This window comes from Serinus canaria, chromosome 7 (assembly GCF_022539315.1).
Source record: "Serinus canaria isolate serCan28SL12 chromosome 7, serCan2020, whole genome shotgun sequence".
In the NCBI taxonomy this organism is placed as follows: domain Eukaryota; kingdom Metazoa; phylum Chordata; class Aves; order Passeriformes; family Fringillidae; genus Serinus; species Serinus canaria.
Window position 1 is genome coordinate 12941714 of NC_066321.1, and position 12929 is coordinate 12954642.

General features: G+C 40.5%; 1 protein-coding gene across 1 annotated transcript in view; it reads left to right on the forward strand.

Moving 5' to 3' along the window:
* Positions 1-1081: 1081 nt before the first annotated feature.
* CNTNAP5 (contactin associated protein family member 5) overlaps positions 1082-12929 on the forward strand; it is a 200963-nt gene continuing 189115 nt past the window's right edge. Inside the window, 3 exon segments of the mRNA XM_050977015.1 lie at positions 1082-1097; positions 2527-2637; positions 9692-9885. Coding sequence (XP_050832972.1) covers positions 1082-1097; positions 2527-2637; positions 9692-9885 — 321 coding nt within the window.

The window sequence follows — 12929 nt, forward strand, 5'->3', positions numbered from 1 at the left end:
TCCCCAAGCACTTTGCTGTACTCTGGAATTGCATTTAGCATGTAGAAATTGTGGCGTGTTCTGCATTGAAGGTGTGTGCATGTAAAGCTCTTGGTTCAGTGCAAAGTTAGTTTTGACTGAGTGAAGGGCAGAAGAGTGACCTTGCATCTTGTCAGAGTATCCATTCAAAAATAATCTTCAATTGGAGGAGATTCCTGCATGTACTCTGAGTCAATCAATCGTTACTCTCTTATCTGTTGAAAGTTGGGCTGTATTAGTCCTGGTGCTCTCAGGACTATCATCAATTTTTTGATTCTGTACTAAATCCTGAAGCCCTAAACTTCCATGTTTTTATAGTTAGATATTAATTCAGGGAAGGTTTCCTAGCTGTAGTTCAGCTGTTTTTTCTTTCCTTTTTTTTCCCCCCTTTCTTTTTTAGAACAAAGCAAAATAAGGATCCCAGAATTTAGTGTGGAAATGATGTTGCAGTTTTGTATCAGCAGTGATACAGATAAATGGGCGTTGGAACAGAAGTAAAGGATATGGAAATTTAGATAAAGCATCTCATAGTTACAGGAGCTAATTGTCACTTCTCAGCCTGGAGCCTCCTGAGGTCCCAGGGAAAACCTTAAATGTGTTGCTCTGAAATGGTTTCCTCTTGCTGTGATGCTGAGATACAGTGTCCCGTAGGTATCCAGTCCTGCCTTTGGGGAACAGTGGTGGACAACTGGATCACAGGCTGATTGATGTGCTGGGTTCTCTCGTGGCCCAGGAGCAACCACAGGGAGCTGAAGAGAGCCAGCAGTCTGCACAGTGTTTAAAGTGAAATCTCTGCATTCAGTTATTTCCAGACTCCTGTTTTAAATGTTGCTGAATGGTCCTGTAGATCTGTCCACCATGATTTTAGACTTTCTTTTGAGAGGTTCCCACCCCTCTGTTGGTTTTATTGAATGCAGAAGTTTGGGTGAATTCAGTGCCCTCATGAACTCACCATTTCCAATCTTTGTTTAAATCTCTGTTCAGGTCATGAGTGACAGTGAATTTAAGACCCTCAATTTACAGGTGTTTTGTTTGGGATTTTTTAGGTCTGAATACAACAGCTATGGCCTGGTCTCATGGTGTACCAGGAGACCTCAAGCACTCCACTCTTTGAGATTCTAAGGGTGTAAGTCGTAAGGAATCTGCTCAGGACCATGATACTTGTTTTGTTGGCTAATTATCCTTGTGGCTACATCATCAGTGCAGATTTGTCCCTAATTTATCTGTCTTGCAGATCTTGCTAGGCCTTTTTGCTCTTGGGAATCAAAGAGATAGAAGAGGTTTTGGATAGAAGTTTGGGTTTTGAGATCCATCATTCAATGCACTGGTATAAATTATAATGATTGCATTGATTTTCCTTCATATAGAGCTGGATTTTGATTGCAAAAGTATCTGAGTTGTTTTAGGAGTCATTGTGGAAAGGGATGAGAAATATTTTAATGTAATCTGTCTCAATATGAAAAAGGTATCACTAAGGTTTGGAATAATCTAAATTCATTTTCATAACTATCCAGGAAGTTTTACTTTTATTGTCTTTTGTAGCCCTTCCTTCCCCCCCTCCCCCCAATCCTTGCAAACTGAGTATTTACTCTCTGAGTGCAAGAACGCTGTGGTGGCCTGAGATCCTGGTGACCTGCAGGCCTTTTCCAGTAATTAGGTCCATGTTTGCTTCATGGGAGATTCAATTAAAAATGAGAGGGGTTTATTATTATTATTATTCCCTACTGAAACGCCGCATTATGTTCTTGAGTGTTAATGTGACAGCATTGTAATGAGAAAATTTACTTTATTTAATTCTGTCCCTGTTCAAACATTATGGGCTCAAAAATTCCATTGGAGTATTAGCATAGCCCATCTGTCCTCAGAAGCAGTTGTGAAAGAAAGAGGGGAGAAACGTAGACAATGCTCACTTGGGTGAACAAAGCTAATTTGGCCCTGCACGTCTGTGTGAGCTTGGGGAATAAATGATGGAGGTGTTCATATTTTGAGATTCTAGTGCAGCCTGAGACACCTGTGAAGCATGAAAACACTTTTACATGCTGTAAACCCCCCACAGCATGTTCTTGTGTGTCATTTCCACACAGAAGTATGAAGATGCAATTCCTACATTACATACCTGTTCTGTGGAAAAACTGTACTGCATCTAGAACACCTGGGGTGTTCTCTAAGGGCTGCCAGGCCATTACTGCACTTCTGCAGTGGCTTTTGCAATGTGAGTTAATGCCCTCTTTAACTGCAGGGTAGACAGTCAAATCTCATTGACTGAAAGGACATTTCCAGTTTTCCAAGCCATTGATGACTAAACAGCAGCTCCCATGTGGTTGTTGTCCCACCAGACTGGGACATTCTGGAGGGTAAATTTCAATTCTCATATGTGAATTCAAGCACAAGTGTGCTGTATGTCCATTCTCTGTTTGCTAAGTAGGAAAAACACCACCTGGGAATAGCACAAGTTGGCATATGTGTTGCTCATATGATGACCTCTGTATGTTTTGTTTTCCTTTTTAGATAATTGTGATGATGCATTGGTATCTCCCTTACCTTCAGCTGCCCTTACCAGTTCCTCTGAGCTCTTCAGTACTCACAGTCCCAGCTTTGCAAAACTCAACAGGCGAGATGGTAAGGTTGCAGTATGAAATGCCTAAACTATTTGTTTTAATCACTTTTATAAAGAATATCTTTCTATGCTGTTTGTATGCAGAGCCAAGCTGAACAGAGCTGTTAATCTATGCTCCTGAGAGTGTGCTATGTAGGAGCTATTTCCTCCTTTATTATAGAAAGCTTCTATTAATTGTGAAGATCTCCTCTTCCATTGTAGAGATATCATCAAAGAAGTTCAGACAGTCTTTAGCTTTGGATGAGTTCCCATATTTTAAGCATTTAAAGGTCATTAGGTTTGAGACCTATTCTAAAACGTATTCAAGATAATAGCAACAAGGTATAAAATTCCAGTGGAATTCAATGATTACACAACCCTGCAGAAATAGTGAACGTGAAAGACAACTTTTCAGACATTTGCCATCAAGAATGTTTGAGGTCCAGGTAATGAGTTCACACTCCAGGTGGAACTGTGAATATGAAGCACAGTACCAGAAAGGAGAAGTTGGCAGTATTTTGGGCATCATTTGACATCCTGTTGTAAATTCAGATTGTCAGCTTTCATCTTACTTCCAAGGCAGAGCCTCTAAAAGTGGAAAGCCATGTATTATCATGTTACATATGAATTTCATTTTTGGAAACACTAGAAGGATCCCTACTAGACAAAAGGTTTTAATTGAAAATAAATCAAAATTTTCATTCTTAAACTTTGAAGTTTGTTTTAATGAAACACCAGTTGATAAATCTATAGAAAGACAGTAAAGGGCTCTCTCCTATATGCTTGGCACTAATGGTAAGGAGTTACTTGGCCATTAAAGAAGTGTTAGATGGGAGTTACAATATCATATTTGAACTCTTGAAACAGAGTTCCCCAGAAGTAAAAGGTTATATGGTTACTGCTCAACTAAAGAAAGTTGTAAACATTGAGCATGATATTTAAATTTGCCCTGCCTTTGTCTCCAACTGCTGGTCAATAGATATGCTTATGTGATTGTGCAGATGGCTCTAATAACTAATTTTATCTGTAGAAAAGAGGAAGTGATTCAAAATCAGTATTGCAAGTCAAGCTGCACAGGGACATAGAAGCTAAGCTCTACCTTGTCTAATTCTTTTGCTGCATGGACTTGTGTGGTAATGCACAGTTGTAGTGCTTGCAGAATTCATGTGGGGACTTGCTGTGCCTTAACCCTCAAAAACAGTGAAGCCCCAGAGAGCTGCTCACTCCAACATGGCCTTACCACAGCCACAGTCCTTTCAGAGGTAAACCTGCTCCTGCCTTCCCCATGGCTGCAGTCCCTGCTTTGTGGTGGGCTTTGACATGCTCCAGCACGGCCTCCTGCTCAGCCACGGTGCTTCAGGGAGTACCTCCTGCACTGTGCACTTACCCTTGGCCCACAGTCCCTTCAGAGGTGCCAGCTGTGGTACAGCTGTAACCACAGCCACAGGCACTTTGAGATGTTACTGCTCTGGCACGGGCTTCTTCACAGCCACAGCCACCTGGGCTGGCCTTTTGCCACAGGGACTCGTCCACAGGTCAGACCCCTTTGGCTTGAGTTCACACTGGAGTTCCAGCCTGCCCAGGGCACAGATCAGCAGAGATGCCCTGGCCACTTGCCAGCCCAGGAGCATGGGCACTGCTGTTATCAAAATGTTCCCAGGCCCAGCAGTCAGATGATAAGCAGTACAGCAAGCAGCAAAATCAAAAAGTAGCTACTAATGAGCAGTAGACTCCAATAAGCAGTAAGGGAAGCAAGCCCCATGGCAAACACAGAAGCTGCTGATTAATAGCTAACCAGCAGTAACAGCTGTAAATTCAATCTAGTACATTCCAATCAAATCTGCAATTATCTCAAACCCTTTGAGGCCCACATTGAGCACATGTCCTGGACCAACACAGCAGCTCAGCCCTGCACAGCCACCCTCCCCCTGCTGGGATGGGGCAGAGAATCACCAGAGTAAAAGTGACGCCATCACTCTAAGCATCCTTTTCCTCCTCCTGCATGCCCCAGCTGTAAGTGATGCATGATGCTATATGGGATGGGATATCCCTGTGGTCACTTGGGGTCAGCTGTCCTGGCTGTGTCCACTCCCAAATTTTGCTTACCACTACCCTCCTCACTAGTGCTGGGGTTTGAGGAGCAGAAAAGGCCTTGGCCTGTGTGTTTAGCAATTTTCAGCAATAACAGAAACATTTCTGTTGTGTCAACACTGTTTCCAGCACAATTAGCCCTGTACCAGATACTGTGAAGACAACTGAGTCTACTCTCACCATAGCAGTGCCTGAGCTTGGGTTGGAGGATCAAGCAGTGATAGATGGTGGCTGTTGAAACTTTCTTGGACTGATACTTGAATGCAAATAGGAGATATCTTTACAGAAATAATATTTCTTAACAAGGACTGGGCTGTGGCTTTCTGATAGTGTTTAATATTTTGATGAGTTGGCTTAGCTTTGCTTGTAATTGATAAGACAGTGCTGCAAAGGACAGAGCCTCTGGGTAGAAAGCCAGATGAATATATTTGTTAATGTAAACACGAATGCAACAAGTGAAGATGAATTTATAAAGCACAACCCAGTTCTTTATTGGCAGGAAGTACTAATTCATCAAGTTTATTTAGTAATAGATAACAATAAGTAAAAGGCTGTTGTTTAAAAAAAAAGGCCTGCAGTAGTGGAATGTGCCATTTAGAAAAACAAACACACAAAGTACCCATGAGTAAAGCTTTGTGTGAACAGCTGAAAGTGCTTAATTAAAATGCTGATAAATCTGTACTGGTAATGCTAAAGAGCTAGTATAATTCTGATAAATAAGATTCTGAGGTATGAAATATATTATTTTCCCATGAGAGGGATTTATCAGCTTCTCTGTATACAGTAAATAAATAATGAAAAATAATAAGAAAATTGCTACAGTATGACTGTATCACCTAAGATTTTTCAGTTCTTATTAGCTCTCAGCCTGAGTAGTCAGTATATGCAATTATGTATGAGAATATAAAGCATATATAGTGTCAAAAAGAATTTATTTTATGGCCAGGAAGTGTTTGATCTGGGCATTAAAGCAAAATTCTGCAGCAGGGAAGCACTTAGTTGCAGTGGGAAGTCCAGGAGCTTTTAGTAATATATACTGTATATAAAGCCATTTGAGCTATTTGTAAGGCAGGTAGGGTGGAAATAATAATTCCCTTTGCTTTGTAATAATCAACTACAAATAAGTATGGGCATCCTGAGCAGCCCTGGGGAACATCAAAAAGCATTGACTGTGTAACACTGGGCTTAACTGCAATTTTTGAAACAACTATGGCAAAATGTGCAAACAGTCTGAAAAAGAAACAAAAGTATTTGATCATATTTCTTGGAATCATATGGGTCTCCAGCTGAGAAACCATCAGATCCTTGCTCTCCACATATTTCTAACATTATGATTTGTTGCCATGGAGAATAGGAACAATATATCAGATTCCTGGGGTATTGTTTCTCCACTGGGGTATTTTCCCAATACCATACCATGTTGAATGCCTCCTTTGAAATGATTCCCAGAAGATGTGAAATGTGTCAGCTGTGAGGAATGATGGTGTAGCACAATGGACAGAATCCTGCCAATGCCTGTGGGTACTTGGTGGGCAGAAAAGGGAAATACTGAGCATTCTGTCTCCCTCGTTTTTGTGTGAGAGCCCATGTGACATTTTAACACACCTAAAACATGTGTGCAGATCTGATGGGCATAATCAAAGCCAAATATTTTGTCTGGTTTGAATTTATGCCACAGTTAAAAAAAGTTATATGGTCCTTTTCAATATGTTTGTGCCCAATTGCAGGAAAAAGACATTGGGTTATGCTTGAATCTGTTCAGAGGACTTGATGTCCTGTAAGTTGTGTCTTCAGTAGCCCATGTTGGTGCCTGTTAGAGCCTTCTTGTCCTTTGTCTTGGGCCTGTGCTGGCAAACAGTCCACAGGGCAAGCATCAAGGTTGGGTAGAGGAGCAAAGGGCTCTAAACAGTTGCTCTGCTTTGATTGTGCTTTTTTGCTACTTCCTAAAAAAAAGTACAGGATGAGTTGTTGACACACTATCAGGAATGATGTACATAAAAGAAGTGTGCAAACACAGACTGTGCTGGAAACAATGCCAGTATCTCTTGTGCCACCTGCTGTGTATGGTGGAGTAAATGTGGAGGAAAAAGAACAGTTATTGATTTTTGGAACTCACAGCAGTATTTGGTGAGGATTTGGGACAACCACAGAAGCAAGCAGAAGCTACATGTTTGCTTTATTAGCAGAATTGAGAGAGGCCCAGTGGGAAAAGCTTCAGTTCTGCCCTGAGTCATGCAGCCAGTGCAGCTTTGCTGTTGCCAGGATTTTAGCTGCCATTCTTACCAGCAGCAGAATTACTGTCCACCTGTGGAAATGGTAATGGTGGAAGGTTTGGGAGAGGGGAAACACAGTGGGCTTGCTTCTCCACAGGAAAAAATGTATGAAGCAGCTGCTGTTCTGTGAAGACATGGGCTGTAAATGATCTTTCTTGGAAGACCAGCTTTGGAGAGTTGATGCTACGAGCAGGTGGCAGTGCTGTGTCTGCAGTGCTTGCATCTAAAGAGTGACATTCCCAGCAGATAAATGTGCTTGTCATGTAAAGAGAGATGCAGTTCAGAGATACCGTGCAATCTATGATTTTAGGGCTCAAGCTCAACACAGATCTCCCAAATTTCTGTTCAGCGTGTATCATTTGTTTGACTTCGAAATTAGAAGCCTGTGGTGTTGTGCTCAAGCCGGAAAATAGCAGTGCACAGTAAAGCCAAACACTTTTGTTGAAATTGTATCACATTCCTGCCACTTCTAGCAGCAGAAGGGAGAAAGCATAAAGTAGATATTTAGTTATGATGTTTGACATACTGCTGGGAAGCATCTGTGCTAACAGGTTTGGCTTAAGAATTTCTGTATAAAATAGAACATAGAAAGCAAAGTTTTTGTGTTTTTTAATGTAAAATTCACCAAATATTTTTGTTACATGTTATTTTCCCTCATCTAGTTGTCATTCTCTATGTTGAAGGAAGGAAAGATGAAAATGCCAACTTTCTTTTATTATGTGCTGAAAACATCTAGAATAAGCTCTTTTGAGTCATTAATGGAACAACTTTGCCAGAACTTCTGAAGCAGATTTTTATATCAGTTCCTGGAATAAAACTGGAGGAAAAAAAAAGAAAGGCAGCAACTACTGTGTTTAGAGTCTATTTTAGATACTGGATATTAGAATCCAAAGGAAGTTTGCCCTTGATTCCTCTGTGCAATAGTCACAATGGTGTGTAGGAGAAATCTGTGGTTTGTTGTCTTTGAATACAGCTCTGTAGTTTGTACCTTAAAGGTAGACAACATACTTTCTATATGGCACTTAAATTATCAAAATAAAAATCGGTGGTGTGGGAGGTAAGCTTGTTAGGACTTTTAACAGGAGGTATTATATAAGCTATATATAGGTATGGAGTTAAAAGAGCTATAAAGTAGGCAAAGAAGAAATCAGTGATGAAATTCCTAGTATTCTCATTAGGTGTTTCATGGTGTGCTCATAGGATAGAGTATTCTATTTAAGGCAGGTAAAATAATCAGTGATGATAAAGACTTCTGTTGTGATTGAAGAGGGTAAATCATGCCACGAAGAAGCAGTATATGTTGGTTTGGTTGCAAACTCTTTTCCCTGGAGAGTTCTTGTGGAAGAATGGAGGCTGAGTCATCCAGGGGAGCAGGAGCAATACAGATATGGAATAGATATGGTTCTGTTTCAGGAGTTCAGATAAATCCTATATTAATAAATTGTAAATACAATTCTAACACCTACTCTTAGAGAAAGGGATTTCAATTGTGAGTTGGAAACTACAATACCATCCAGGAAAAAAAATATCTGTAGAAGTGCAGAGTTATTGAAATTGAGTTCATTGATGGAAACCACATTTATTAATCTTTCAACTCTGTTCACTTCAATAAACTTTTCATGCAGCAGCTTTGAGACACATATGTTCAGTTTTATTCCCAATGTGATTGTGTTCACTGTGTCATACTGGAGGGCTTTTCCATACTTCATTAATAATCACAAAACAAAATGGTGTTGGGTTGCAGAAGCAGTGGCAGCCTCAAAATTTGCTGTCTTGGCTACTTGGTTGATGGCTTGTGTTCTTCATAGCTGCATCAGTTGCTTACTGGTGAGGCTGAATAGAACACTGGGTGTATGCTGAGAATTAATGTGTGCAAGGAGAAACAAGTTAAAGGAAAATAAACATAGCCTGTAATTTCAGGGTGTAAAAGATAGCAGGAGACCATAAAATAATATATTCCAGTCTGGAATGGTTTGCTTTTTAATCATAATCTTCCATTTATTGTGGTGAGCAAAGTGGTAAAATGCAAGCGGTGGTTACCGTTCTGTTTCATTGCCTTGGTGTTTCTACAGGCCTGTTTAACCAATGAAGGAATTCAAGGGATAGTGCAAATCATTACTTTTAAAGGACAAATATGAATTACAAGCTCATGTCAGAGACAGCCTGCTTTCTAGTGTGAAGGCAGTCCTTTCAGTTGTTCAATCAAATGGTTTCTAGCTTTACAACAAATTATCTGAACTGCATTTATAAGCTGTAATTAAACAATTCTTTTAAATACTTAATGGGGCTCAAATAAAAATAACTACCACTTTGCATTTCTTTCAGAACACAGCAAAAAGGAAAATATCAAAGCAAACTGCGAGTTACAAGTTCACATTCCCAGAACTGCAAGGAGGGAATAAATATGATTTTTTGGGTTTTTTTTTGTGATTGAGCATGAGCCAACCTCATTGATGTTTGTACAGCTGAAAAAGTATAAATTTCCTTAAAATGTCTTGGAAATTCAAAATTCTTTGTGAGCTTTAGGTTAAGGGAGATAACCTGATGGAAGTGCACCTCATATAGTGTATTTCCTAATATAAAATATGAAAAAACAGCTGCATGCTCAAGTAGAGTCCTCTGTGACGACCTGAAATAATTTAATGGTTCTTTATCAACCATAACTTTCTTCTGCTGTCATTGTCATCTAAATTCTCCTCGTCCAATCTTCCAGGAGCTGGTGGCTGGTCCCCGCTGGAGTCCAACGAGCAGCAGTGGCTGCAGGTGGATCTGGGAGACAGAGTGGAGATCGTGGCGGTGGCCACGCAGGGCAGGTACGGCAGCTCGGACTGGGTGACCGGCTACGCGCTGATGTTCAGCGACACCGGCCGCAACTGGAAGCAGTACAGACAGGACGACGCCGTCTGGGTAGGTCTGAACTGGCCGTGCCTTTGGCCACAGAGCTCTCTGCTTCAGGTTCATTTGGGTGTTTGGAGAAGCAGCTCTGGTTTCACATCTGAGGAGTGCTGCAGTGGTGAGAGAGCAGACCTGAGCGACCCCACGGGGTGTTTGATCTATATGGGTTATGTCACCGACTGTCTGTGTAATACAAGTTTAGGCCCTCAGGTGTACATTGCTTTTCAGACTATGAGGATGATCAGAGCACTTAAAATGACCTGTGTGCTTTTGTGCCTGGTTGGCTCTGATTCAGGCACACCAGGGTAAATGGGGCTAATCACCTCCGTGCTTTCTCCGGAAAAGATGAAAATTAATTCTATGCCTTGTACATGTTTGGCCAGAACAAGAGAGATCATGCTGAGGAAGATGGGTGGTAAATTGCTCCTCAGCTGGAGAAGGCTGGATCTGCAGCATGGGTTGTGGGATGATTGAGGAGACACACTAAAAGTGATCAAGGCTTTTTCTAATACTTTAATGCAGACTTGACCATTGCTGTGTCACAGGTTCAGTGTGTGGCTGTGCCAGGTGCTGTTGGTAGGAGTGCATGGGGGGCAGCAGTGGCACCACAGGTGTGGATGGAAAAGTTAAAAAGCTTTTATTTTTGTACAGAAAATATCAATAGTTAGTGAATGGGTAAAAAATGGTGGGATTCTCTCCATGCTATGTGGTGTAGTTCTGTGCATCAATAGCTCTGGTAGCTTGAAAATACGTGGTGTTAAAAGAAACGGATTCTTCACAAAAATAAAGGGGAGCATGTTAAGGGTAACCAAGTACGCTTATGTTTTATCTTTGGTTAATACTTTGCTTAAATGCTGAGTCACAAAAGCAGATTTTGCTTCCAGAACATAATGACTGTGAGTGGTGGGAGCTAGGGTACAGCAGGAAGAGGAGAGAGGGGCTGCTTAATTTTTCCCCAAGTGTGTGGTGGCAGTGGAGATGCATGTACTGGGAGGTGAACTTCTGTGCATCTAAAATCCATTGTATCATCACTTTGTTTTATCATGGTCTGATTCAGGGAAAGCTAATGAAATCCTTCTTCCCTTAGAAAAGCAGCTTGGGTCCTAAGGTGGTCATAAAGTTGTCAAGTGCTTCACCTGTCACTTAAAATGTTATGTTAGGCTGTCTTTGCTCTGATACTTACAAATATATATATATATATATATATATATACACACACACACACATTTATATATATATAGAAAATATGTATATGTACTATGTGTATGTATATATAGGTATATACTGTATGTGTGTGTATATATATATATATATATATCTTTCTTATATATATATATTGAAAAGCTGTGGAATTTGGACTGAATATAGTGATCATTTAATCTGTCTCTTCACTTCCACCCATGGGAATCTGAAATCTGTGCTGAGATATTTTTACAGATTTGGAGTCAGTTAAGTGCTTCTTTGCCTGAAAATATTTTGTGGCTTGTTAAAAATTTGGATTAGGACAAATTAATTTTTTATTGCATGTCAACCTTTTCAGTCCTTTTCTTTCTGGAAACACTTTTATATTTCTAAATTTTTCTTCTCAAAGGGAAACTTGAAAAGACAACAAATAGAGTTTACCACAGCAAATCTTAATGCCCTAAGGATTCAATTTATGAGTTTCTTATCTGGCACCTAATATTGCACATGAGAATAAGAACAAGCCTAGCAGGCATTTAACAGTGAATTAGGATTTATAAGCAGCTTGGGCTCTCTTGTTTTACTAGAGTGATCAGGCATAAAGTTGATTCAGGGCAGAAAGTGACACAACTTCCAAAGCCTTAGCAGACCTGCATGCTTGTTTTCTGGAGAGAGAATTTTTGAACATGTTTCCAGTGGAAATCACCATAGGCTACAAAACATAATATTCTCTATAATTGAAGAAAAATGAAATCGACTTTGGGTGTGGAAAAGGAAACAAAGGATTTGGATAATTTTCCCATTACCTTAGTTTGTAGGGGTCACATTGACCAAGTGAGCCAGTAATGTAATTCCAGTCCAGAAGAACCATTTGCTCCATGTTCCCAGAGGGCTTGAAGGGTTTGTTAGGATGCCTCCCCAAACTTTCCTGGTGGAGATATCTGATAATGTAAATCCAAAGTGGGCTCATTTGACATTTCATTAGACACTTTAGTCCACCTGTACTGGCAAGTCTCATTAACATTTACGAGCGTGTATGCCTACTTATGGAATTAATGAAGATCAAGAATTCCTTCTGCACAATTTTTATTCTAACTAAAAAAAAAAGTGGATTTTTTTTTTCCCTGGCACTTCTGGATTTTCTTCACTGAATTAAATTATATCTAGAGAGCCATTCAGAGCACAAATAGGAAAGCCAAAGAGGCTTTCAGAAGCATGTATAGAGTTATAATTTCAAATTGTGCAGTGTTCCTCTTTTATTGGCAGTTATCCTTTCCTTAGGGTTTTTTCCTACTAAGAAGAAACATAGAAGTGTACTGTCCAGCTGAATGTTAAAGGTTTTTTCAGACCCTTGGATGAAATAAGGACAAGCACAACATGGTGCTTGTCCTGAACATCTGGCTGTTGAATAGCTGTAAGGGAAGTTCTGCACTGCACACCCCTTAGGAAAGAACCCTTGCCCTTGACTTAAGGTAGTGGACCATTTCACAGGGCTGGGAGAGCAGCCCCCCAGGGCAGCCTCCACTGTCACAATCTGTGGCAGTGTACCCTGTACCAATCTGTCACAAGTCTGGTAGTTCTAGACTTGGGAATCTCTATCTGTGCTGGCTTTGGTTCAGTGATGTTTTTTGCTCAGCAGGAATGAAAACATCCCTCAATTATCAAGACTCTTTCCAGGACAAACCCAAACCAGACCCCATACCAATAACACTGGTATGAAGAAAATTAACAGTTAAACACAGCATTTTTTTTGTTATGGGATAGGGCCTTTCCCCACTGCATATTATCGGGCCATTGGCCACATGTGGTGGGAACAGCAGGAAGGCAGCAGGGCCTTCAATAATCCCCAAGTAAATCTGTCCAAATGAAACTTT